Source organism: Rhipicephalus microplus, chromosome 10 (genome assembly GCF_043290135.1).
Source record: "Rhipicephalus microplus isolate Deutch F79 chromosome 10, USDA_Rmic, whole genome shotgun sequence".
NCBI lineage: Eukaryota > Metazoa > Arthropoda > Arachnida > Ixodida > Ixodidae > Rhipicephalus > Rhipicephalus microplus.
Window position 1 is genome coordinate 48,934,086 of NC_134709.1, and position 27,421 is coordinate 48,961,506.

General features: G+C 44.1%; 1 protein-coding gene across 1 annotated transcript; it reads left to right on the forward strand.

Moving 5' to 3' along the window:
* The first annotated feature begins 837 nt into the window (after positions 1–837).
* LOC119181714 (lysosomal protective protein) lies at positions 838–26,940 on the forward strand. Its single transcript, XM_075874760.1, has 11 exons — positions 838–898; positions 6,643–6,814; positions 10,627–10,789; positions 12,234–12,479; positions 13,385–13,476; positions 15,052–15,154; positions 16,481–16,672; positions 18,444–18,571; positions 22,544–22,703; positions 23,536–23,628; positions 26,040–26,940. The coding sequence occupies exons 2-11, from the start codon at positions 6,645–6,647 to the stop codon at positions 26,121–26,123; spliced, it is 1,431 nt and encodes a 476-aa protein (XP_075730875.1). The 5' UTR covers positions 838–898; positions 6,643–6,644; the 3' UTR covers positions 26,124–26,940.
* The last annotated feature ends 481 nt before the right edge of the window (positions 26,941–27,421 follow it).

Here is a 27,421-nt window from a genome sequence, read left to right on the forward strand (position 1 = left end):
TGCGTTCGATACCGACGACATCTGGCGCAAATGCCAGGAAACAAAAACTTTTGTAGAACGCAGAGCCACGGGTGGGTGGCAGCACCGTATTGTCTCAGCGAAGCGCAGGGAACACCCGTTTAGCCGTGCATAGCGTCGCATAGTCAGCGAAGCGTCAGAAACAATATGGTCCTTAGAGTTATGTATATATGGCATTCGTAGTAAAGGAGCACACTCGCTAATACTTAAATATTTGTGTTGCACCACAGATGCTGCTTTTAAATGCTAATGAATTTCATAGTTGGGCTATCTCAGGCGTCCGTCGGGACCCGTCCACCATCCTCTCCGAGCAACAGCTGCGGACGCATGCATCCTCCTAATTGAGATTGCTTTCTCCAAAATGCCGGTGCCCCACGGTGCTGGTCTAGTGGCTAAGGTAATCTACTGCTAACTCACAGGTCGCAGGATCGAGTCCCGGCTGTGGCGGCTGCATTTTCGATGAAAACGGAAATGCTGTAGGCCGTGTGCCCAGATTTGGGTGCACGTTAAAGAACCTCAGGTGGTCGTAATTTCTGGAGCCCTCCACTACGGCGCTTTCATAATCAGATGGTGATTTCGGAACGTTAAACTCCACAATAATATCAATACAAAATGTCGGTGCTTTCTCCTAAATGGTAGCTTTCTCCTAAATGCCGCTTTCTCCTAAATGCTGATGATAAGACGACAATATACATGTCGCATCCACCGAGCACGAATTAGAAGACAGGCGATCGCGATAATGCCTCCTAAACAAAAGAAGGTTCCGATTGCGTTTATCGTTGCTGTTATCAGGCGCTGAAATTTCCCAATCGGAACTCGGACGGACGAGCGGCCGGGCTCTACGCAGCCTGACTGAGGTGCTGGTAATGATACGATCTCAGTAAGTACCTGTTTTTTAATACATTATTTGTTCATTTTGCGTTCCGCACCACAATACGATTGTATATGATGCCGTAGTGGAGGGCTTCAGAAATTTGAACCATCTAGTGTTTTTTTTTTTTTGACGTTCATTGACATGGATCTGTATAGCATTTCGCGTCCCTCAAAATGCGACTGCCCTCGCCGGGATGGAAACAGCGGCTTCTGTCTCAGAAACCGAGCCCCATATGGTTTTACGAAGCTTAATAGTTGCAGAACCGTTCTTTCTGTGAGAGATGTTTTAAACTTGCGAAAAGACAGTAAAGACTTTTTTGATGGATACGACTCAAGTAGAACGTATAGAGATAACTTGAATTGTACTGTAAAAAAAAACAATCCTGCAGTGCGATAACAAAAAAAGCATCATTGCATACAGTGTGAGCAGGCGCGCGCCACGCGCAAAGAGTCATTAAAAAATGGAGGAAGGAGTCCACGGAGCCTCCCGTTGTTATAAAATGTCTCATCGACTCAACTATTGTTTCCTTGTTTATCAGTGAACATTTACTACGCCGTGTCATAAAACAGCTCAGCACTGAACCTTCAGATTTTTAAAACTGACGATATTTAAAACTAACAAAACGAACCAGTTGAACCCGAATTCTGCGAGTTTAAAAAAGTTTTACGAAAGCCACCACGGCCAGACCTTGAATTATACTTTTCTCTGGGGCATAGCTCTACGCAGCTACCATTGGCATTTTCACGCGGTACTAAAGCTAAGTAAAACAACTAGTCCTGTCATATCATATCTTGCAACAATATATCTCATACCCCAATCTCCACACATTAAATATTGGCAGAGTACTCGGTAAGTGAAATTCAACTAGCTCTGCTTTGAGAACGCTGATTCAACGCCGAAGCTATAGTGAGGCTACCGGATTTCTTCGTTTCGCAAGTTTTTCACATGTGAACTATCTCTGCTCTTTATTAAACTCTCTTTCTAAAAACTTGAGTTCGTGGTGTATCTACCGCTCTTCATGACAATGGCGTATGACGTGGCAGTACTGATGGTGCATACAATAACACGCACCGTTTCTTGAAATCATTGTGGCCTCGTTACTATATACGTATAAAGAAACCGCGTCAGCAGCCGAGTACCTTAGCCACTAGACCTCCGCGGCGGGGCATATTCGCAACTTCACAAAACACTTCGTGTTCTGGCATCACTGGTAAAAAAACAAAACAAAGATGGCTACGTTTAACAGGGTCCAGGCGGCACTTTCACTTGGAGCTGTGCTGAAGATTCTCGATTGTGGCATCGCATCACGTTGCTTCATCGTAGGTGAAAGGGTGCTGGCCGCCGGCCACCTTATTCTCATCGGCATGAAGGATTTCACTGTAGGAATAGCGGGAACAGTTGCACAAGGAGTGAGAGAGAGAGAGAGAGAGTAAGATAGAGAGAGAAAGAAAAACAAAGCAACATAAGTAGAAGCAGAGAGAAAGGACAAAATTTTATCAAGAGAGATAAAGCGATAAAGATATATATTGGCATATTCCCGTTTCGTTTTGTTATCGCCTCGTTTCACCGTCAGTAATTCTCAGCGCAAACTGCACCTGCAGTGTACGAGAAGCTTCGGGACTGCAGTAGATCATTTTGTTAAGATTACGCCCGTTTCACAAATATTACATACTATTCTCCAACCTACGTAGCCGCTAGCGATAACGCTAGAATTTTTGATGACACGTGTATAAATGCCGACGCGTTCGCCGCTTGTCAGTTGATCGACAGCCGACGCGCTTTTCGCCGCAATCAGCGTCAGTGTATTGCTGCAATCTGTCTTTCCCTTTACGTGGCCACAAGTTCGGCTGAATAAACAATCTGGTGGAACATTTAATCTGCTTCCTTCGTACGCGTCACGTCCCCATGACATCTGGTAGATGTGGTTCCCGGCCTATGTACCGAATGCCCCCCCCCCCCCCCAGCCGTGAGCCAAGCCCACAGCGTGAAGAGGACGTTGAAGGCTACATCGATCAGCAAGCTAGCCGCAGGCAGTGAGGGCTACATTGAGAGTACGGGGCTCTACCCATTAACATTTGCAACCCGAAGGCCACCACCACTACAGCGACCACTATGACAGCCCCTATGCCAACGCCCGCCACGGTCGTAATGCAGCAGGCGAGAGAGCAACCGACCTTCCAAGGATCATCATGTTAAGAAGCGGTGACCTGGCATGAGACGTATGACCAAGTGGCCGCTTTGAACCAGTGGGACTTTGAAGAAAGGCTGCGTCGTGCCTATTTTTATCTGGAAGACGTGGCGAGGACATGGTTCGAGAACCACAAGTGGTCACTTCAAACATGGGAACACTTCCGTGGCGTATTTCTCGAAACAGTCATAAGCGTCGCTCGAAAAGAAAGGGCCGCTTCTTTGCTGGAAAGACAGGCGCAGCTTTCGAACGAAAGCAACAGAATTTTTGCCGAAGAGATGACTCATCTTTTCCGATTCACTGACCTTGACATGACCAAAAAGAAGGTCCGTTTGGTCCTGCGAGAGGCAAATCAAGACCTGTTCGCTAAACTAGTGCGGAATCCACCAAAAACAGTTAAAGTGTATCTCAGAAGCTACAAAAATTGAGAAGACCCTGGAATGAGTACCCGCCAGTACGATCACCGATCGATGCAAGACAGCACAGCTGTCCACATGCCCGTGGCTCTGGCGACATACGAGAAACGATCCGACAGATCACGCGGGAGGAGCTATAGAATCTGCTGCCTTCATCGCAGGCTTAAGCACACGCGATTGCCGACATTGTCCGTGAAGAAGTTTGGCAATCGCTTAGAGTTATCCCGGCTGCGGCAGCTGCATTTCCGATGGAGGCGGAAATGCTGTATGCCCGTGTGCTCAGATTTGGGTGCACGTTAAAGAACCCCAGGTGGTCGAAATTTCCAGAGCCCTTCACTACGGCGTCTCTCATAATCATATGGTGGTTTTGGGACGTTAAACCTCACAAATCAATCAATCAATCAATCAATCAATCAATCAATCAATCAATCAATCAATCAATCAATCAATCAATCGCTTGGAGTTTCCGAAGCACCGCATGCAGCCTAAGCCGCAAGTGATGAGCTACGCTGCTGCAGCCCGACGCTTCGTCCCCCCTCCATGCCTACATGAAGACGCCACTCCACCGAATTTCCGTCGCCAGATGCCGCATCCGGACAGCTGGAGGTCATTTAGTACCTGTCAAAGTCTACACAGCGAGAGTCTCCATTAAGAACCAGATTTATGTCGCAGGCTCTGAGGACCTACAACGTTGCTACAGAGACATGATTGTTGGTAGGGAAGTATTAGGGCTCACAGTGCAGTCACCAACCTCATATCAAAGTCTATAACGCTATCGACAGAAAAAGCACTGCCTGCACACGCCACCAGGAAAGCATGCCTCAAGTGTGCTGGAAAGACAAGTCACCATTCCTCTCGCCTCGGTGTCAGCATTTCCGTTGGCACACAGATATCAACAAATATGCAAGGCGTCATTGAAGGCGACCAGTGCCTGTTGATCAACAGCGAGATTTGTTTCGCCAAAGGAATAGCCGAGCTGCGAGGGAAAGCTATAGTGACGCTTTCGAACATCAGCAATGAATTCAAGCACGTGAGCAAAGGCACCACGGTTGCCTACATCAAAGACATGGTGAAACCCAGCAACGCTTTCGCTCTCGCCGAGTATACTGAAGCTTCTGCGACGACTCAAGCTTCTCAACTAGCTTTTAATGTTAACACAAGCCTTCCGACGCACAAGCAAGAACAGCTCAGAAGTCAGCTCCGACAGTACAAGGAGTGTTTTTTTCGTCGTCGAAAATTCGACAAACCCCAGTCACAAAACATCGCATCCTAACAGAACAGAGTGCCAGGCCACCCCAAAAAGCTCGTACAGAGTGCCGACGCGAGAACGTGACGCCATAAAGAAGGAAGTCGACGAAATGCTACGCGACGATATTATCCAGTCTTCAAAGAGTCCATGGTCGTCACCCATCGTGTTAGTCAAGAAGAAGGATGCAACCCTACGCTTATGCATTGAATATCGCGGCCTGAACAATGTCACGAAAGAGGACATTTATCCCCGGAGAAACGATACCCTGGATTGACTTCACAATGCGAGGTACTTTTCTTCGATGGTCCTCAATACCGGCTATTAGCAGATTGAAGTCGATGAGAGAGACTGAGAAAAAAACTGCCTTCAATACACCAGACTGCCTGTTTCAGTTCAATGTCACGCCCTTTGGTCTTTCCTCGGCACCCGCGACTTTCCAACGCGTCATGGATTCAGTACTGGCCGGCTTGAAGTGGCAAACTTGTCATGTGTGCCTGGATGACGTCATGTTGTTTTCCTCAAACTAGACGAATACTTCATGCGCCTTGAAGCTGTACTGCAAGCAATCAAAAACTCTGGACTCACCATGGTGCCAGAAAAGTGCCGCTTTGCATGTGAAGAGCTCTTGTTCCTGGGACCACGTCATCAGCAAGTCTGGCGTTCGCTCCGACCCACAGAAAACTGGTTTTATCGCCTGCTCACCAACCCCAGAATGGTTCATTAGAGGCAGTGGTGACCCTTAGATTTAAAAGCTGTGACATTAAAAAGCACCCATTCGCGACAATTTATGTAAAAGGTATGCAGACACACGCAGCGCTGCTGTGTAGAAGGACCCCACTGGCAGAAACTTCTTGCCAATCAGCACCAGCTCCGAGGGAGGGTATGGTGGGCGGGGTGGTCACAGTGACTGTTTGCAAACAAGAAGAGGTCTATTGTACGAGGTAGAAAAGGAAAACCTAAACGCATAGATTCTCGTGTCTTAAGGTAAAATAGCATACGGATGATTGATACGTGGTGACACTTGGGCGGGGAAGGCGGGTGCGGGTTACAAGTACAAAGTTCGATCTATGTTTAGCGTTTTGTCACACACTTGGTTCAGAAACTTCAGGCGTGCGATTAGTCTGCGCTTCGACAGCTTCTGATGGTTAGTCATGTGAAGCAACACTGTCACTGATTCCGTCCTTTGGTAGCACGAATAAAGAAACCTGACTTCCATTCGCTGGATCCGTCGTAGCTCACCAAGACGCTTTTGATTGGACTGGTTCCAGATAATACTAGCGTAAATTTGGCTTGGGCGTGCTACTCGGACGGATGCATGGACGGACAGACAGACTGGCAGACAGACGGACAGGTAGACGGACGTGTAAATACTGTTCAATAAGCCATCAGCTCTGTTCCAGGCAGAACATCTCTTACCTTTGGCCTCAGGAGGCCCAGCTTACGTTCGGCTGAACGACGAATGTTTTGGATATGCTTGTTCTAGGTTATATTTTATTTATTTATTTATTTACAGTACCTTAAAGAGCGCTCGAGAGACATTGTTTGAGGGGGCCGTGCACAATATACGTGATAGATGTATATACATGGATAAATATTGATCATTAGAGAAAATACAATTCAATTCATGAACATATATGAGGACAATACATACTAGAAAAGTAAGTTAGAATATGTGAAGATGTACTACAGAGGATAATAGGTAAAAAAACACACGTGAACACAAATAGCGAGTAATTGCCTAGGGATAAGATTTGAAGTGAAGCTTATCGGCGATAGCTTTCCCAATAAAACGACAGTGCTTCATTCAACCTATGGGAGCTCTTGATTACAGCTATTGGATACCCACAACATCAATTGCTTTACCAGTTATACATTATGATCTCTTTTTTTCTTGCAGCAATGCGGCTCTGGGCTTTGATTAGTGTTGCCTTGGCAATTGTTTCACTGGTGAGCTCGCAAGGACCGCCTGTGGACCAGATCCTTTTCCTTCCGGGTCTGGCTGAACAACCATCTTTCAAGCAGTACTCGGGATTCCTGAGTGCGGGAGCAACGCGAAAGATGTTCTACTGGTACGATGTTAAATAGTAAATAACGCACACGCTCGTACGAAGAAGAAATGCAGGGACCATAAATTCGATCAATTCACGGTAAAGGCGCACCGTAGCCATTTTGTATTATTCAACAAAGGATAATTTAACTATTCCTTTATGCCAGTGAAATATCACAAAGATTTCCTTTCCTTCTCAACAACGCAAGAAAATAATTGATTGAGTGTTTAGAAAAATCTATGGCTTAAACAGTGATGAATAGAAAAAAAGTATTCAACGATAAAGAGTAATTAGATGGCGAAGGCACGCTTGAGCAACCGGACATCGTCTGGTCACACTTAGACTGACAAGGGTGGATAAAAGGACTTTTCAACCGATCTTTGTTAAACTCTATGCATGAGTGTAGTTTCTTTGTTTATGTGTCGTGAACCTCTGTTGTTCTGATTAAGGTTTGTTAAGCGAGAGAGCTGGCTTTCGAATTAAAAAAAAAGGCAGATCCCACGTACCTGGGAATCGACGTATGCGAATCATGCGGAGGGAAGGTGACCACATTGCATTTTTTTTATTGAGTGACACGCCATGAAATAACGCTAAATATATGTACACATGTTGGAGGCACAGATATATGTTGGAAAGTTGCACATGTTTATATAACCAGTTGCTTGCACTTTCGCAACAATGTCAACTAGAACATGCGTATTAGCGACACCAGAAGCTGATATGAAGTGTTGATGCTCGCGAAGATGCGGGCCCTGGACACTGCTACATAAATCAACTTCAGTGCATGGCACCTAACCACAATTGATGTTAACCCGACGTGACGGCTGTATCAAAGAAGTACATAAGTAATGTTTATAAAATTGGGCAGGCAGCACTGCAACCAGATGTTTCACGATGATTAGCATCTATTTGCAAAGTAGTTCCAAGACCTGGCATAGCTCTGGGGTATAATGCTTGACTGCCACGCAGAATGCTGGGGTTCGATTCCTGCTGTGACCCCGAAATTTATTATTTGCATTCGTCAGGGGGTCAACACTGCCTATATCAGGTTTTTCTTAACCCTGACATTGATTCTATATGTTCGCTGGGTCGACGCTACCTATGTCGGGTATTGCTTAACGCTCACTTGAAATTGCACATATGTGTTCTCGTCGTTCTTGGGAAGTGTCAATCACTTGTTGCACATACCCGCATACCAGTGGCACATACCTGCCTGTGGGTACGTGCTACTGTTCGATGGGAAGTGTCTTACGATGTACACGATGGGATTGTGAGATTATTCATGTCTTGATCAGCACGTCCCATTCGTCAAGCCATCTCACCCTCCCTTGCTAATTTTAGTTCACGCCAAGTTGAAGGGGTGACCACGACAGCACCCAAACGTAAGCGGCTAAATAGATAGATAGATGCGCTCAAAGTCATCGAAGTTCACTAATTAATACTTCGCATTTAAAAAAACATATATGGTGTTCTGTTATCAGAGAGCAGAAACCGTCCCAGTTATGTTGAACCTGTGTGTCAGGAGAGTGTTTAACAACTGAGAGTACTTGGCACTATACTATGCTGAAAAAAGCTAGGTTCTAAAATTTTCTTATTAGCTAAGATACTATCAGTAAAAAGCATTTTTGTGTATAGAAAAAGTGTTGAACAATCCTGCCTACTTGATTCTCTACTATGGGGCAGCTGAAAGCAGTCTACTGAGCCTCACACTCAGTGAGGCCGTGTAAACAATTATGTTGTTTAGAAAAAATGGTGAACTCAACTATGGGAGAGCAGTGAGCCGTCCCCAAAAGAAAAAAAAAAGGAGATGAACCCTTTGACCACCGAGATTCCGACGCCATGTAAGTATGTATTCAGAAAAAGTGGGTAACGATTTAGAGTACTAGGTACTCTACTATGGGAGAGCATAAAGCTGGTCTGTGAAGAGCAGAAACCGGTCATTCAACTAACCATTAATGAAAAATGTAAATGTAGGTAAGACGCGCTAACCACAGAGGCGGCGGTTGTCATTTACAGTACATCATTGTGACCTGCAGGGTAACATTAGTGAATGTCCTAAACGTACGCCGAGCTCATCACAATATTCAGGTGATAGGGCGCTCACTAGTAATGTGCACGCCTTGATTTCGAACACAGCAATGAACCTCTATGTTGTAGATATTAGAACTTATCAATTGCGAAACGTGGAAGCTTGGGCAAGCTGGTAGGGCATAACTGAATGCAGGAACAGCGCAACCTAGAAGTAGTTACTTCGTAACTACGGAAGCGAAAAAAAAGCGCTCTTTTCTGTCCTTGTTTTTGTTCGCTTCCGTAGTTACGAAGTAACTACTTCTGGGTTGCGCTGTTCCTGCATTCAGTTATCAATTGCGCTCTTAGGTAGCGCAAACAGGTGCAGCATGCTGAGTTGACACAAGGCTCGAGCAGCGATTCCCGCATGTAGATAACGTTTTATCACCATAGTGACACCCCAAAATTTTCTAGATGAGAAAAATATCCCTAGATTCACTTTTCAGTATCATTCAGGTTAATTCAGATTCAAAGAAGGCGAAGATGGTTTCATCTGTGGATAATTTCTTCACTTTATTTGCAGTAAAGATCAAAATATTAACAGGTACTGAGGTTTTTTTTTCTCAGTTAGGTGCATATTGCGTGAATGCATGGGTGAGGTTGTACGTCAGGGTTGATTGCGAGTGCGTGACGCCTTTCGTGTGCATGCAGCTTGTAATGTAGGTGTGAAAGATGCAGCTTTGAAAGCCCTTCTCGTATGAATAAATAATGAGTAGCGCATATTATCGATGCATATTCATGTTTATGCCAGTTAGCCCCTCGTCAGCCTATTGCTTTGCTTCAACTGCACTGTTAAGTGTGAATACACTTTATAAGCGACCCCAAACCATCCCCCGCCGTCGGCGGCGTCCGCAGTCCTCTCTCTATATTCAAAAGAAAGAGGACTTGGCGGGCCGCAGCGCGACGCTCTACCGAATAAGCCACGGACGCGACGCTGATGTCGGTGTCAGTAACGCGCCCTATACCCCCTCCCCCTTCGCTCGCTCCTCCGCTCTCCTCACTCGCTGCAACTGCGCGCGCACCCCTCTCTCTTGGGCGCCCGCTTTCTCTCTCAGTCTCCCGTCGAGAGCGGGTCGTGAGGGGGAGTAAAGTTAAAACCCGTTGGCATTCGCCAGTGAGTTAACGTAAACTCCCCCGTGTGATCAAATTGCGATTCCCAGGAACCATTACACCATAAAGGCACCATAGTGTGATCAATAAATATAACAGTGCGAATTAATAAATACCCCTCATAGCATCACCCCGTGTATTCGCACTTAACCATGTTCACCCTCGGGGAAATACTTGGGAGTTTTTTAACTGCTATTTCGCTGGAATCATATGCAACATGTACGATATAGCTTTGAAGCACAAAATAGAATTGAAGAATGTATAATGTGCTGAACAGAATGGAATAATTGACATAGACTTTTTCGGTCAAGTTATCAGAGGAAGTAAGTACTTGAACGATATCACCCTTTCTTTCGCGCACATAGAAAAATAACGTTCGAGAGAAACGAGGTTCTTCGAGTAGCAAGTAGGGAACTCGAATCCTGGTAACATATTACGTCATCATAGGTCACAATTACGACGCCGACGTCAATGAAGACTTAATGGGAGGGCACAATGATAGCACGCACACATTCGCTCTGGTATAGCGTGACTTTTTGGCCAGTCTTATTACTAAGGTGTGTTTCTTGTCATCGGAAAAGTGTCACGAAATACCGCCCCATCTCCCAAAAATCTCCAAACGTTCCATGACCTATCATATGTACAACAACTTTAAGGTTCGTAGCGAGCCAAGGAACACCCGAGAAGGACCCCTTGCTGTTGTGGCTGGACGCGGGGCCCGGATGCAGCTCCATGGTCACCATGTTCAAAGAACACGGACCGTTCCGTGTCGCCGACAACGGAAAGAGCCTCGTCGAGAACGCTTACAGCTGGAACAAGGTCAGACATGTTAGCACTGTAACCCTGCACAGAGCTATTCTACACAGATCTGGGTAGTGGTGCGGCCTCTGTTTCTGATTAACTATTGGTACTAAATGGATAGTGTAGGTAGAGGGCGGGGCCTCTTGAGAAATGAGTTTTCACTAATTCACAACTATTGCTAATTAGAAGTACCGGCAACTGAAAGGACTGTGGGAAAGAACAGAAAATTTTCTCAAAAAAGAAAATGAACTTTTTGATGAACGAATGGGTTGGGTGAGTAGAGATAAATGTCGCAAGAGTGTCCTGAGAGTACAAAATAATTAAAAAAAGTAATACAGAACAGACTTGTATCTTCATTTGCGTATTAGGAGATTTTGCCTTAAGAATTAGCAAATAGAGAAATGACAATGAGGTGAAGAAGAATACGTAGACTTACTTGAGTGTGAAAACCTCCGTCATACGAAAACCAAATTGAATGTGTGGGCGTCGGGATACTCTACAAAATTGAGAACACGTATGCCTTTCGCAACGCATGGAAACTTTGTGGACCCCGTGATACTCGTGGAAAAGAATATTTAAAAAAATACGATCTGACAGTTCACTTTGATCCAAGTTTACAGCTTTCGTCAACCAAAAAAATGCTTAGAAAACGAAACCCATGTCATCCTGCCGCAGCACTTACCTTAACTCTCGTTTCAAGAATTATGGCTACCATCACTTACGCCTAGAGCGAAAATACAACGAGTAGTCTCAAAGAACCACTAGACTAGTATTGGCTCAATCATTATCAGTTGAACACAGAGTGCGCACATAATTTTATTATGTGGTGTTTTACGTCTCAAAACTATGATACGATTATTAGAGACACCACATTGAAGGGTTCCTGAAATTTCGACCATCAGATGTTTCGAGCATCTGTGCACTGACATCCCACACTACACGGGCCTCTATAAATTCGCCTCTATTGAAATGCGACTGCCGCAGGGGGAATCGAGCCCACTACCATCGCGTCAGAAGCCAAGCACTCTATAGACACGGATTCACCACAATTAGTACTATAGAAAATTTCAAAGAAGGTCATTATGCTATACAGACGAAGGTTGACAAAATTTTACCAAAACAGGGAGGCCAATAACTAGATGCCACAGAAGAAGCACTTTTCAGTGGTTTGAGTTTTTTAATGTGCTTGTCTTAGTCGAGCTGTTTGAACCTACGTTCAGGATACCAATCAGCTTGTTTTTGTCAACTAGCTACTGTGTAGTTATTCAAGCAAAAAAAACTTTTATGACGCTCTTTTTTCACATTGGCATACCTTACAAACATTTGTACACAACACGGAATGACTGATAACTTATTAATAAAGAATACATTACAACAAGATTGTTTACATAATACGTAGAGGTGTCTAAGTGAAGCGTATCAATGAAAAACATAAACAAAACAAAATGAAACATGTTTACAGCTTGCCAATGTGCTCTACTTGGAGGCACCCGCATCTGTCGGCTTTTCCTACGACCTTGCGGGTAACTACACCAGCAACGACGACTCGACGGTAGACGACATACAAAGTGCTCTGACGGACTTCTTCAACAAGTTCAGTAGCTTAAAGGAGAATGATTTCTACCTCTCCGGCAAGGGAAGCGCCGCAACCTATGTCACCATCTTGGCATCTCGACTCCTGGAAGATCCTAAAGGAATCAAGCTGAAGGTAATTACGATACTTTTTGTTAATGGATTCTCATTCTAATATTAGACGTAACTTTTGGAGTTTAGTTTTATGCTCTGACAGAAAAAAATTTGAAACAGTGCATGTCGAGATGTATATTTACATCGATGCTAAGCGCATTGAAACAATGGAGCCACCCACTCTACAACAATAATGATAGAACTTCATGACGTCATTTTAACGATATTATTAGTTTGCTGATTGTGATTTTATTGGATCAGTGCCATCCCGAAGTAGGTATAAGCAATTTTACATAAGACAAATGAGTTCCTCCTTCTTGGGCTGTGAAGACAAAGTTTTCTCATACTTGTTATCATCTTCAAGAGAGTTGATAAAGCCATGAAACGTGAAATCAACGAAACCAATCATTTTTACGTGTATATGCCCACAGTATTCTTGGGCGGTTAGTTGCTGAAGAAAAAAAAATAGCAAGTTTAACAGCCTGATATTGTGACGCTGAAAGACATGCGTACAAGTCATAAAAGCCTGTACGGGATGGGGAATCGAGACGCAGGACGCCTATTCAAGCATTCTAATATCGTGGAGCACTCTTTAGTTATGAAACTCAGCAATTTTCCTGCCTTACAATTTCACGCTTCGTAGGAGTTGGTTGTATTACCTTTAATGAATTTTGTACTGCCATCGTAACCTGACTCCTTGAGGTTTCTTACCTTAGTTAGTAGGCTTTGTAAATGTTCACCTGTTTTATCGTTTCTTTGTGATGATACGAAATGTTCACGTTCGACATTTTGCGAGGTGCCTATACTTCACAGGGCGACCTAAAATGTGTGAAAGTTCCTGTGCATACACCACTACCTACGTTCTTATGCCATTAACCAGCCGGTAGTCAGATAAACTAACACATACACTCGGTTTCCGTTTACCAGGGATATGCTATAGGAAACGGTGCATTAGACTTTCCCTCTAACGGGAACTCTCTGCTCCTCTTCGGACAGTATCACGGGATACTCGACCCAGTGTGAGTAGCCAGCTTCGGGAAACTGGCATGTTCCTTTCTTGTAAACATTTCCAGTGTGAAAGTGGTACTGCGTGTGCATAGTCAATATGTGAATTTTTCACAATATCTTAATTCTTTTACGGGTATAAACAGTTGGTAACTGATATATGTAAGCTGTTCCATTTTCTTGCCCTGTCTTGCAGGTATGCTTGTAAAGCATTTTTCTTCCTTATTCTGCCTATAATTGTAACACATTTTTTTCTTATGCTTGCAACACTTTTTTCCTCCTTATTCTACCGCGAAGGTCATTTTTACATTTAAGGCACATAAATTACTCCCTTTAGAACACTTTGAACTTTATAAATACGCTCATTCAAAGTCATGCGTTTCACGCATGCGTGCACCTCACGAACGAGCTATCCTAGGACCTGTAGCGTTTTAAATAAATACAATCATCATTAGATTTTTGTCGCAAAAACACAATATGATTATGAGACATGCTGTAGCGAAGGAATCTGAAAATTTCAGATCAGCTGGTGTTATCGAAACGAGCAGCAGAATGTAAATGGACGTGCCACTAGTGTTTCGCCGTCATTGAAATGAGACCGCTGTGGCTGTCGGACGTGAGAGGTATTGACAATGGCGTGGTTCTACCAGCGAAGATGAACTTGAGATTGGCTTACATGCAATTTCAAGAAGCCTTCACATTCACAAAACAGCACATATTACACGTTTCGCGTGTTTCTCACGGTACCAAAATGTGACCAGGTGCCCATGTCTCTCTTTGATGTTCTCCAACAAACCGCAATTTTCTCAAGCACAAATCTCTTCAATATACTTATTTTGCTTCTTTATGTCCGCGATATTACCAGTAACAGCCGGAGTGCACCTAAATGTACAGTATCACCCCGGGGACATTGAGCTACGCAAGTTGTGGATAGAACGACAGCCTGTAGTTAAATCACCATCGCATGTCCATTGTTGCTGGTTCCCCTTGTAGCAACAGTAAAACGCTTGCTTACGCACTAAGTCCAGGCCAGCTGCGCAAGTATAGGAAAGCTGCTCTGGGTAGTGGTCCAGTGCAACTCGTAGAAAATTGTTTGGCAGCACAGGAGGACAGGTGGGACTAATCCCTTCCCACTGATGGAAAATCTGTACACTCAAGCAAAGACGCCTTGAAGAGTTGTTGCAGTACCTCACGATGGTGCGTACAGTGTTGAATCAGTTTAGGAAAAGAATAGTCGAGAAAGAAAACCGCGTTTCTTCAACAGCAGGGCCACACCGTGAGCAGGGCTTACGGTCGATGTTCACCATGTGTCGTAGACAGGAAATGCTGTGTGTGAGTGCATTTGTACGTGCGAGTGTGTGTGAGTATGTTACGGCCCAGCAGGTGGAGTAGAATGTACTGCGAATAGCCAGGCTAACATATCCAGCGTTTCATTTGGTCATTTCCTTCTCCCTCTCTCCCTGTCATGATAAGTTCTCGAAGCGTAAATCACTACCTTACTTGCGTATATTTGCTTCCTGAGGGATAATATTCCGAGTTATGGAACTCGTAAAGAACGCAGTTTTTGCACACCTCTCATTGTACAACAGGACGTGGAACCAGCTGCTGTCATCGTGTTGCAATGGAAGTGCATCCGAGGAGACGTGCAGCTTCGTTGAGCCACCTTTCATATCAGTGGAATGTGAGACTGCAGTACGTACATATAAATGCTTTAACCAGCATAGATACATCCTTCCACCATTCTGCTGAGACCGGGAAACGCCAAACATCTGTGCGCATGAGATTTATCTAGCGTGCGTAGTGTACCAAATATAGCACACTTTAGAACGACTTGTTGAAGAGAAAGAAAGAAGTGGAAGTATAGAGGATCGTTTTTATTATTAGGAGATGATACGAATGAGAACAGACATTGATCACAAGAAAAATACAGGGGATGTTATTTGCAGTTCTAATGTAAATGCAAACAAATAAAAGGGGACGACAAGTTACGTTGCCGTTGGCAGGGGCCAAACCAGCGGCTATTAAATAATGCGTCCGATGTTTTACTAACTGAAGTATAGAGGTAGCGATCCATAAGTTCACTCTATGGGGTACATACGTGCAATTAAGCCTGAGAGTGTTAGCCTTGCTAGTAGCCACGATGGCGAGTGTGAAACACTATCTTTTTCTGACCCCTGGTGCCGCATAGACAGTGCAATTATTAGCAGCGTGCGTTTGATAAGTAATTGACAACATACCACTAGAAGGCATCAAGGCCGAAAAAATGAGACTTGCTCCACGAATTAAGGATGAAAGGAAGGAGAATTAAGGGCTCGTTGTTTTATTTTTGTTGTTTTTGAGAACTGCACAATGAGAACTAACACAAATTCAGTTCAAGGAATGTGGAATGTTAGTAGTAATTGGGATGTAAATGTAAAAAAAGTGTTGTCGTCAAACTAAATTTTCTCTCATTCACATTAAGATACTACTAACAACACCCACTGTAATTCCATTTCCATAATTTTCTCTTAGCTCTCATTAATATTTTTATTGAAAGAAAGTGGTTTCACACCAGCTTTCAAAGCTATAGGGCCATTTTGTTACCAAGGTTTAGGTAATAATGACAATATTGAAATGATTATTATTTTTAATATTTGATGGCGTCTTACGTCTCCAAACTGCGACATGATTACGAGTGACGTCGTGGTGGATGGCTCCGAAAATTTTGACTAACTGAGGATCATGAACGTACACCTAAATCTAAGTAGACCGGCCCTAGCATTCCACCTCCATCAAAATGAGGCCACCACGGCCTGTATTCAAACCCATGACCTTCTGGTCATTAGCACTAGACCATCGTGGCGGGCCTTACATTTGACTTGTCACAATGAATCATTCAAAGCATTGCTTTGGCAAAAATGATCTTTCGTAAGCATATATCGTCTTTATTTCATTAGTGTACCTATAAACACAAGTGCATCGGTGTAGTTTTCTACTTGAACTATGCTTTGCTACCCAAGCATCTTCTGCTTTCTGCAGGTGGAAATTGCGGCACACTTGATCATCGAGAGAGGCCTCAACAACAACGACCTTTATGATAAGTGTGTCGGCTTTCATCCTAACCAGGAGAGTGGGTCAAAGATGGAGCGTGCAATGCAATACGCCACATTTATTACGCCACACCTCCGGGCACAGCAGTTAGTGCTGCGAAGCCTGAACGTCAAAGCATGGGTGAGTGAAGTTTTATTCTGTGGGTGCGGAAATTTGAGAGAACTTAAGGTCACCATGTGGAAGAAAATTAATGAAATTCATCAAATTCCAAAACATGTCCAGGGAAAGCCTGTGGCCATTCGGTTGAATACATTGTGCTTTTTTTACTCGTTTTTAAACACTCTTTCAGCAATCACGTGAGGGTGCGAATGGGAGGGGCCACATCTGGCACCGTTCTAGCACACGGAACGACTGACGGACGCGAGCATGAGCCATTAAATGCTTTCGCCTTAATATTAGTAAGCAAATCAGTGCTGTTTTACGTGTGCATTGTAATATTCAAGCGTAGCAACCCATTGGAAACTCAAACTATTTTTAGCGAGAAGCTAGGCTAATTGAAGAGCGAATGATTCAGCGTTTTACTCGTCTTTGTTCTGACAGGCGGTGGCTGGTGGCCACTTCAGCCACTTCAGCTGCGTCCAGAAAGTTGACCTCAAAGCTATGTCTGTTTAGTACGTTCCCCCGCGCTGAAGGCGAAGAACAGGACATAAGATTTGGTGGTAGGCCTAACTTCAATGCGAAGAAGATACCGCATATAATCAAGTAGGGTCATGACCTCTTCATAGCCAATGGCCATAACTTTTCAGCGCCATATTGAAAGAAACAAGAGGAATTTTAAACTATACGATGTTAGAACAAAGCTTCTTCCAAAATACGGGGCTGTATTTAAAGCAAATGTTGCTGCTACGTCTAGCAGCACCAGCAAGCGTGCGACTGGCAACATGGATCACAACACAAAGCATCTGCATTGATGGGCGATACAAAAAGAGCAGATTTCATTAACGCTTATATGTATTTGCAGCGGTAAGAGTATCGAAAGTTCCTTTTTGGTACAGACAGATTGCATGTTTACCATGTATAGGCTAGGAACTTTTATGAAAGCCACCTGTCACTCGTGATTAGCGGGTACATTAATGGAACAAGCGCTAATTCAGCTATCGCATGGGGATTTGTAATAATTAATCATTACTTTAAATAGGGCACTCACGTGTCCGAGTAGCAACCATCGATTCCTGCGGCTAAATACCAATCCAAAATGTTTGCGTTTTCGTCAGACTTCATGTCAGGAAATTAAATGTAGTAGTTAGTACAGAAGAGCTTCTAGGAGCTGCTACGATGGCACGACTAGGTAAAAAAAAAGCGCAGGTAGTAAAACAGCTACGAAAAAAAAATGATATGTCTATTTACCGGTACAAAAGAAACTGCAAATTATTGTAACAGAAGAATGCTTATTGTGACTCAATTAGCTGGTACGGAATGATCTTACAATGGCTAGGTCACATCAACAGGTGCATCTCTGAATCGAATTGCACTCTACGCCAAAGTAAAGCTGTCTCGTTTAATATAAGTGAAACGGCCCGATGTGCGAGGTGATCAGTTTAAATTGACACCATATGGGACCGCAGAGTATAGTTACCCAGTGTGTTTATAGTAGAGATCATGAATCCCGATAACAGGGGGGTGGGGCGTAATTACTTCCGCACCAACGCCATCCCTCACTTGAAAGCCAAACGATTCTAGAGACCACTTCTCTCCAGTGTCTGCAGTTTTCGTCAACCATGCCGAATTTCCCACAGCTTCTGATGGTGTCTATGCATAACGTGTCTATAAGTCACTCATATCTCGTTCTTTCTGGGTAGTGGAATCGGTTTTCACTTACGCTGCCCTAAAGCTGGGACGAATTGAGTCGACAGAGTACTCCCGTGAGGATTGTTTTCCGCTGTCCTTCTAGCGCCCGAATAATCTTCAATCGAATCCACCATGCGTGACCTACGATGACGTGGCCACATATCTGAACCAGCCCCAGGTGCGGAAGGCTTTGCATAGTGCGGACTCTCCGATGCTCTGGACACCGTGCAGGTAAGGACCATGCTACTAATACGTTCCTGTGTAGTGCTTGCGTATCCAGGTGGTAGGGGGAGGGTTGGAGTTGGAGCCTTGAGTTAAGAAAAAGTAGTTAACGATTTTGAGTACTTGGTACTTTACTATGGGAGAGCAGAAAGTCGTTCCGCTTGCCTCACACTTGGTGAGGCCGCGTTGACAAAAATTTTGCCAAATATTTCTTTATTGTCTATGTATTTACACACGCACGCTTGCAAGCACACGCTTTATTCTCAAATGCTCAATTGCACGGATTACACAGGTCTAGGAAAGAAGGAAAGCTGAAGTACCAGACTTCCTTTCCTTCTGTTCTTTCTTGCCTGATCCTGTGTGAAATCTTCGTTATCCAGTATTAACCTGGACTGTTATTCATTGTAAATCTGTGTTATCCAGTGTTAACCAAGACTGTTATTCGACTATTCCAGCAATAAAATTTGTTGAGTATGCATTAAAATATGCATATAGTAAGTAGGCTAATCTCCGTCTCCACTCTGTCTCTGCCCCCCCCCCCCCCCTAAAATTTATATTGAGGTACACAGCAGGGGCTGCGTCCCTGCTGTGTGCCTTCATTTATCCGTCAACACTGAGCCCAACTTCACCATTGACTGTAAGGGTAAAGCTGTTCACATGCGAGTAGATCAGGCTCTTTATTCCGAACTTTTCTACATTTATGATTGTGGCGTAAAAGAACGCGCACTTACTGCCCAGCTAAGCTGAAAGAGACGGGTTCGACTACCGGCCAAGTCGGTTGCATTTTGATGACGGTGAAATGCAAGAACACAAGCGTACTAATACTTAAGTTACTTTATAAGGAGCCAATGCGGTCCAAATAAAGATAAGACTCCATCTGCCATGAGTTACATAAGTATATCGAGGTTTTGTTTTACTTAAAATAAACCCGCAGATTAATACTACTCTTTGTAAACACGCAGTGTGCTATACGTAAAGGCAAACAGACTGACGAAGTTCTCGCGTGGACATTCATTAAGGAGGGAGTTGGTTACATCTCGGTGTCTTGTTGTGGAAAAGTGTGGATGTAGGCTGTTCACACTTGTCGACGCACGCATTTCACAATTTTAACGCGATAGCCTTAGAGAGCTCGTGTCGCGGAAATTCCGTGGTCGGCGTCGACACCGCTGGTTGCGAGCGAAAAATCGTCCATGAGCGAAAAATAGAGAAATAAGCAAATAAAATAAAGAATAAACTTTTCGGTCCGATTGATGATCAAATCCTGGTCGTTCGCATGGCAAGCAGGTGTCCTGCCACAAAGCCATGATGTTACTTGCAGCTGCTCCTGAAAAAAAAAAAAACTCTACACAAATGCTATGTAGGGAAGGAGTGTCCTTGGCGCATTTTTCTCGACAGTTGGCACGACAAAATAAAGCCCATTCGGCGATTTGTAGGCGCATTCGGGAAGCTATGAAACTACGTCAAAAAAGGCCGGGGTAGTTGGAACCATAGCCGCTAAAACACACAGGAACTTCCAAACAGCACTAAACATGGACAACTACGTCCGTATAGCGGAAAACATATCACGCCTATCAAGAGGCGTTGATCATGATTGATTTGTGGGGTTTAAAGTCCCAAAACCACCATTTGATTATGAGAGACGCCGTAGTGGAGGGCTCCGGAAATTTTGACCACCTGGGGTTCTTTAACGTGCACCCAAATCTGAGTACACGGGCCTACAACATTTCCGCCTCCATAGGAAATGCAGCCGCCGCTGCCGGGAATCGAACCCGCGGCCTGCGGGTCAGCAGCCGACAAGAGGCGTTGATCAAGCCAACTGCAAACGCTAGATAACGTGCTGCCATCTGTGAGGCATTGTGACACTCTTTATGACTTCCCCGAGAGGGTGAGCGAGCGGCGTGTACCTTGGAGGCCATGTGACTTTCTCTTGAGATCAAAAACCTCTATGTGCATACCATTCGCGAGCGTGCGCTGGTGCAATCTACTGTGTGTGTGTGTGTGTGTGTGTGTGTGTGTGTGTGTGTGTGTGTGTGTGTGTGTGTGTGTGTGTGTGTGTGTGTGTGTGTGTGTGTGTGTGTGTGTGTGTGTGTGTGTGTGTGTGTGTGTGTGTGTGTGTGTGTGTGTGTGTGTGTGTGTGTGTGTGTGTGTGTGTGTGTGTGTGTGTGTGTGTGTGTGTGTGTGTGTGTGTGTGTGTGTGTGTGTGTGTGTGTGTGTGTGTGTGTGTGTGTGTGTGTGTGTGTGTGTGTGTGTGTGTGTGTGTGTGTGTGTGTGTGTGTGTGTGTGTGTGTGTGTGTGTGTGTGTGTGTGTGTGTGTGTGTGTGTGTGTGTGTGTGTGTGTGTGTGTGTGTGTGTGTGTGTGTGTGTGTGTGTGTGTGTGTGTGTGTGTGTGTGTGTGTGTGTGTGTGTGTGTGTGTGTGTGTGTGTGTGTGTGTGTGTGTGTGTGTGTGTGTGTGTGTGTGTGTGTGTGTGTGTGTGTGTGTGTGTGTGTGTGTGTGTGTGTGTGTGTGTGTGTGTGTGTGTGTGTGTGTGTGTGTGTGTGTGTGTGTGTGTGTGTGTGTGTGTGTGTGTGTGTGTGTGTGTGTGTGTGTGTGTGTGTGTGTGTGTGTGTGTGTGTGTGTGTGTGTGTGTGTGTGTGTGTGTGTGTGTGTGTGTGTGTGTGTGTGTGTGTGTGTGTGTGTGTGTGTGTGTGTGTGTGTGTGTGTGTGTGTGTGTGTGTGTGTGTGTGTGTGTGTGTGTGTGTGTGTGTGTGTGTGTGTGTGTGTGTGTGTGTGTGTGTGTGTGTGTGTGTGTGTGTGTGTGTTTGACAAATTATATAATTAAGTATGCACGTAGTGGTTGAAGGGCGCACTAGGAGCTAGATTTCACTATCGCGGTCAACTCTTAAAGGAGAAGTTCTAGGGTTCTGCATTTATTGGACGAGAGATGAAAGGAACAAACAGAACAAGCTCCTTTCATCAGGCGTCCTAACATTGCCTTACACACACATTTAGGACTACGAGTTCCTACCAACTTCCTCAAGTATCTAATCCAAAGGTGTAGAACAGTTGGCTACCGACCAGTAGGAAAAGTAACCGCGAAATTACGCACATAATTTCTCAAATGAATGTTCTGAGCTCTGGTGCCATGGATGAACCCTTGTCGGTAAGTCTGTAGTCTGTTTCATATACAGACCGAATAACACTAGTCTGAAGCGCCCAGCCGGCTGCTTCATACGGCATTTTCTGTGGGAAAACGCGTAGACTGATGTCGTAATAACGCATCGCATTGCCATACTGCATGCATGGTCCTTGTACCATAATTCATGCATGAATGGAAGCTAACGTAAGACAACAGTGGCGGACAACCGCATGCAAAGTCATACATTAAACCAGTTTGAACCCTTAAGGGTGCTTTGCGTGTCTATAACACCGCGCGATAAAAATGTTTGGGCAAATAAAAACACTCATATAGGTGTTTTGGTTTGAGAAAACACACTTTTAAGGGTGTTAGTTATAGACATGGCAAAGCGTGTCTATAACACCCTGCAATAAAAATGTTTACACATACAAAATACCCACATAGGTGTTTTGAGTTATGAAAACACCCTTATTTTAGGCTGTTAGCTATAGATACAGCAAAGCACCCCGAAGAGTGAAAACTGGTTTACTGTGAGGGCACTCCGCTGCTCTAAACAACTGTTATTCCATCTGCACACCGCCATGACACTGCTTTCTTTCTCTAAGCTAATTATACACCCCATCAAATCAAGACGTTACACTGACATGAGTATTTCTTTGAGACTAGTATGTCTGTGACAATAACATAATTTACTCCGAAGGGGTCATGCTGATGTTGTTGTTGTTGTTGATGATAATTTATTTGCTTACATTCAAATTACGAGCATCACGTGTTGCCTTTTCTTGTTCGTTCATAAGAAGTCGAAATTAGCAAATCCACGCATTCTTTTCTCACCTTTAAGTCTTTCTTTTTCCTTTTCTGAAGTGACCGTCTACTTTACGCCACGCAGTACATCACGCTTGGTGATGTCGTGAAGAAACTCATAGATTCCGGAAAACTCAAGTCGTTGTTTTACAACGGAGACACAGACCTGACATTTAACGTTGTCGGCAACCAAATGTTTGTCGACAGTCTTGGCTACGAGGTGAGCGCTACTTGATTGTCTTGTTATCTTTTGTACCATTTTCTCTGACCCAGAAGTGACAAACCGCAGCAGCCCAGGGCCTTAATCTATTACGAACTGCAGAGAAAACAGCGCAAGAAATGTGGTGATGTTGATTTGAATACCTTTTGTCGGAATCCGTATTTATATGGCCGAGATACCATGACTTAATGGAAAGAATGCGCGTTTCAACCTACTTGGATGTCGGTGAACTTTTTGTCTGTTTTGAAAATAAGGTATAGTGTAAGTTAGCGCATCGTTATTGAAAAACAGCGATTATAACAAAGTCGGGGATACAGCAAACAAAGTACGAACAACGGTTCATGACGCTTTATTTCAGTAAGATTTTTTTTTTTGATAACGAGACATAGAATGGTGGAGCCTTCGTGATATCAATTGCAACGAACAAATTTTCGGTCGGTTTGCGGAACGCGAAAGGTAGCATAGAAAGACAGATATAACAGGCAACAATGCCAAAGAAATTTTTTTTTTAATTTACAATAAACTATTACTAATACCTACTACTATGCTTTGTGACCAGATTATTCCTGTTGATGATGTCAATTACATACTCGTTACAAAATGTAAAGCACTTATAATGCGCAAAATAAGAGTACGCTTTTGCAGAAAAAAAAAAACGCAATTATTGTACTTCAAAAAATACACTGCGGTTGCTAGAAAGCTTGAGGATGAAGTGCGTATTTTTCCCCTCTGTGTGTTTTCTTCTTGCAAGTAGAGCAAAATATATAGTGGCCTAACAGTGTGTAATTACTTGAAGTTCCTGTTACTGGTTCCTTGAAACCCACGCACTCAGGTCCTTTCTGAGTACAAGCCTTGGAAGCTACGTGACCAGGTAGCAGGGTACTATCAAGCCTACAAAGGAAACGTCACATTCGTGACGATCAAGGTGAGCTTTATGCAGTTGCTCTGTTAGCGGTGCTGCTCATAGACGGGGTCTTCAGGGATCACCATGCGATTCCTAATAACTGTGTGCTTAAAAGCGCTCCTCCCACTAGAACGACCATATGTTATAATTATCTTGCCGGTAAAGAAACCGGGTGTTTCGTGTTTTGAAAGGCAGAACAAACGGAATAACTATTTTTTACATGCAAGCGAAGTGCTCTTTCACAACAGCAAGAACAAGATGCCGCGAGAAGGTGGCTTCTACTAGGCCTTACGTAGTTCCTAATTGGTAAAAATGAAGCAAACTGTCTTGGGAGGGAGCCAGAGTAATATACAACGATGAAGAAAATATGTTTTTTAAACAATATTTTGCTTCAAACGAAATTGGAAACGTTGTCAAAAAAAAAAAGACTTCGAAATTGGTTACCTCAGCAACAGAGATTACAGCTAGAAACTTAAGAGTTAATCTTTGGGATTGCTTTGCTGACCTAATAATAAAACTATGGTGGTGAAATTAATGACACTAAATATTTAAGAGCACAGATGATCAGTATAAACCTGGAACTGACGGTGAGAAAATTCCGTTTTTTTTTGTGCTGCCAGTCCTCTGTTAACTTCTCTATGTCTACCACTTCACTTCATTTCTTCCTCTAGCTATTTCCGCCTTTCCCCCAAGTGCCAAGGTTGTGGTGTGCTCGCCTGAAAGACAGTTACTGCATCACTTAGGCCCATTTTTCAGACTCAGTTGTTTCAAGGATGTCCTACCTTATTGAGTTCGTTATTTCAATTATGTGTACTTTGTACGCACTTTAGCTGCAGCAATGTTTCTTTGTTTTTTGTCTTCGTACGTGAGCTTGTTCTCTCGACCTCACATTCGAGAGTCAGACAGACACGAACTTTCTTGGGTCACGAGAAATGCTACTCTTTTAGAGCAACGTCTCGGTCCACTATCATGTTGGGACTGGGAGACTTTGCAGCACCGCCACATAATGAGCTCTCTGGACAGCCGTTAGCTGCTGTAGTAACCATGAGCTTCATAAGACAGTGTCGCAATTCTCTTCTGTGAGACGACTTCGGTCCCGTAACGAGGGGCACCGCCAGAGAATATGTTCAAAGTTAGTAACCTCACCACAAGCAGGGCAGGTATACCCAAAAGCCTCGGAGGAGACCATGCTGAGGAAAATAATGGCTTGGAAAGGACATGACCCGGACCATTCCAAACATTATGGCCTTAGGTCTAGACAACTTGCTGTTCGAATGAGAAAATGACCGCCTACTTAACTGGTAGTGTTTGGCCACTTCACTGAATGTAAGTGAAGCGCTCCTAAACAGCCCACTGCCATCAAGGAGACCTACGTCGTCTCTCCCCCTCCCCCCCCCCCCTCACCGCGGAGGATTAGTGCGCGCACCCGGGAGTGAGCAGTTTCATTCAGGTTTACGCGGGAGTCCTGTAAGGATTCGATATGGGTAGCAAACCAGGTAATGGTATGTAGAGAAAGTGTCCCGTTTTCAACTAGTTTAACTACACGAGCACATACCAAACCAGAGGCAAGAACCCTGACCGCCAAGCTTGAGTTGGTGAAGATTTGCGACCTACTGTCGTCCAATATGGCAAGGGCTACAGACATCTGTTGGGCTCTTGAGGGAGCAGAGTACCTAAGAGATGCAGCATAGATAATATGATCCGAGTGATTGACGGCAATAGCTGAAAAATCTCGCTGAGTGCTGTGGATTGACGTTTCGTGGAACTGGAGAGACCTGGATGGCAGTACACTGTTCATCCGGCAGTTGAAGGCGGCAATCGTCTACGAGCACCCAGCTGAGACCTAAGATAGACAGAGCCCCGCCGTGGTGGTCTAGCGGCTAAGGTACTCGGCTGCTGACCCACAGGTCGCGGGTTTGATTCCCGGCTGTAGCGGCTGCGTTTCCGATGGAGGCGGAAATGTTGTAGGCCCGTGTGCTCAGATTTGGGTGCACGTTAAAGAACCCCAGGTGGTCGAAATTTCCGGAGCCCTCCACTACGGCGTCCCTCATAATCATATGGTGGTATTGGGACGTTAAACCCCACAAATCAATCAATCAATAAGATGGACAGAATCTGCCTACCAGCCGGCGTAGATGACAGGCGCACCAGCTCTGCCGTCTCTTGGGCTTCAATGATCTCCTCTTGGGTGTTATGGACTCCTAGCTGTTCGTTCAGTGCTTCTCCGCGTAGGGATGCCCAACATTCTCTTTATGCTTTTTCTGATCAGAGTTTTCAGCTCCTACTATTTGAATCCGTACCAAGAGCACATGGCAGCAACGTATGTTGTAACACTCATGAAAGTGGTATGACTCGTGAGAATAGTACGCAATGCATGCTTGTCGGAACGACCGCACCGGCAAATGGTCTCATTTTATAAATTTATTTTACAGGGAGCCGGACACTTGGCTGCACAGAATAAGGCGGAGGAGGCACTTGATGTCATTTCCCGACTATTCAAGAGCGAGGCACTATGAAATGGGATGCACATGCGAATGTTATAAACCTCGGAAAACCAGAGCGGATTATACGGTCCCTGTCACACAGATCGGTATCCGAAAACATTTCTGAGTTAAAGCTCTTCGGAAAGTAAATTACAGCGAAACTTGGTGGTTTGTGTAATACTAGCCAAGACAATTAGGCAATCGGAATTAAAAAAAATCACAGCTTATTCACAGACTCATCGATGTTGAGTGGGGCGGAGCGTCCATTCGTCTGTCCGTCCGTCTATGCGTCCGTCCGTTTCTATCACACTAGGGAGCGCATCGGACGATAAATGATTCGCCCCATTCATCATCATTCCGTCCGTGCTTATGCTGTGAATGTTTCATTAAACAAAAACCACTAATGCCATTGAGTAATAATATATCCAAGACGATGATGTATAGTGAACGCCTGCCCCTTTGCAAAGGGAGAAAATTATATATGCACAAAACCCGATCTAGTGAGCAAGTGTTGAAACTAACTTGAAGTTGTTAGTGGCTACTCCAACATACATCCGCGACGGAACGACTCACACCCAAAAGAGCTCCGATTCTAAAACAACAATGAATAAGAAATTCATTTTACGCGTCGTCTGGGTACATTGCTTGGTGCCTTTTATACCCCGACACCTTTTCGGAAACATGGCTCTCTCATTAAGTGTAGGTGTGATGAAAATAAGCCCACCATAGTATATTTATTTGTGTATGCCATGCGTTTATTTATAAAGACTTATCACCAGTTGGACTTGAATGTATCGTGGTTAACACTTTGACAATAAACCTTTCTCGGCCTTTGTACTTTACTGAAAAATCGTGGGTAAGTGATTCTTGCGCATGACAGTCTTATGGTGACCATAATGTGAGCTATAAAGGAAGAAAAGAAGCAAGCGTAAAGACAGAGAGGTTTTCACTTATTAGACCGACTGGCTACGCGGCGCTGGAGAAATGGGGAAATTGGTTATGGAAGATAATAAGAGAAGAAACGCTTCTGAGTAAAAGGAGAGACACAAGAATTGAGGATCCCCCCTTCAATCGGGTAAATGGGGCAACGAAACCGGACGTCTGACACGGTCTTATTTATTTATATATATATATATATATATATATATATATATATATATATATATATATATATATATATAATTAATTAATTATTTAATTATTGAATTTATTTATTCATTTCCTCTTTTTTGTTTCTTTCTATGAATTGGCTGTTTTGAGAACGCTGTTTTCGAACCAATTGTGCATGGCGTGGTTCCTATACTATGCTGAGTTTGTCAGCCTCTATAGCG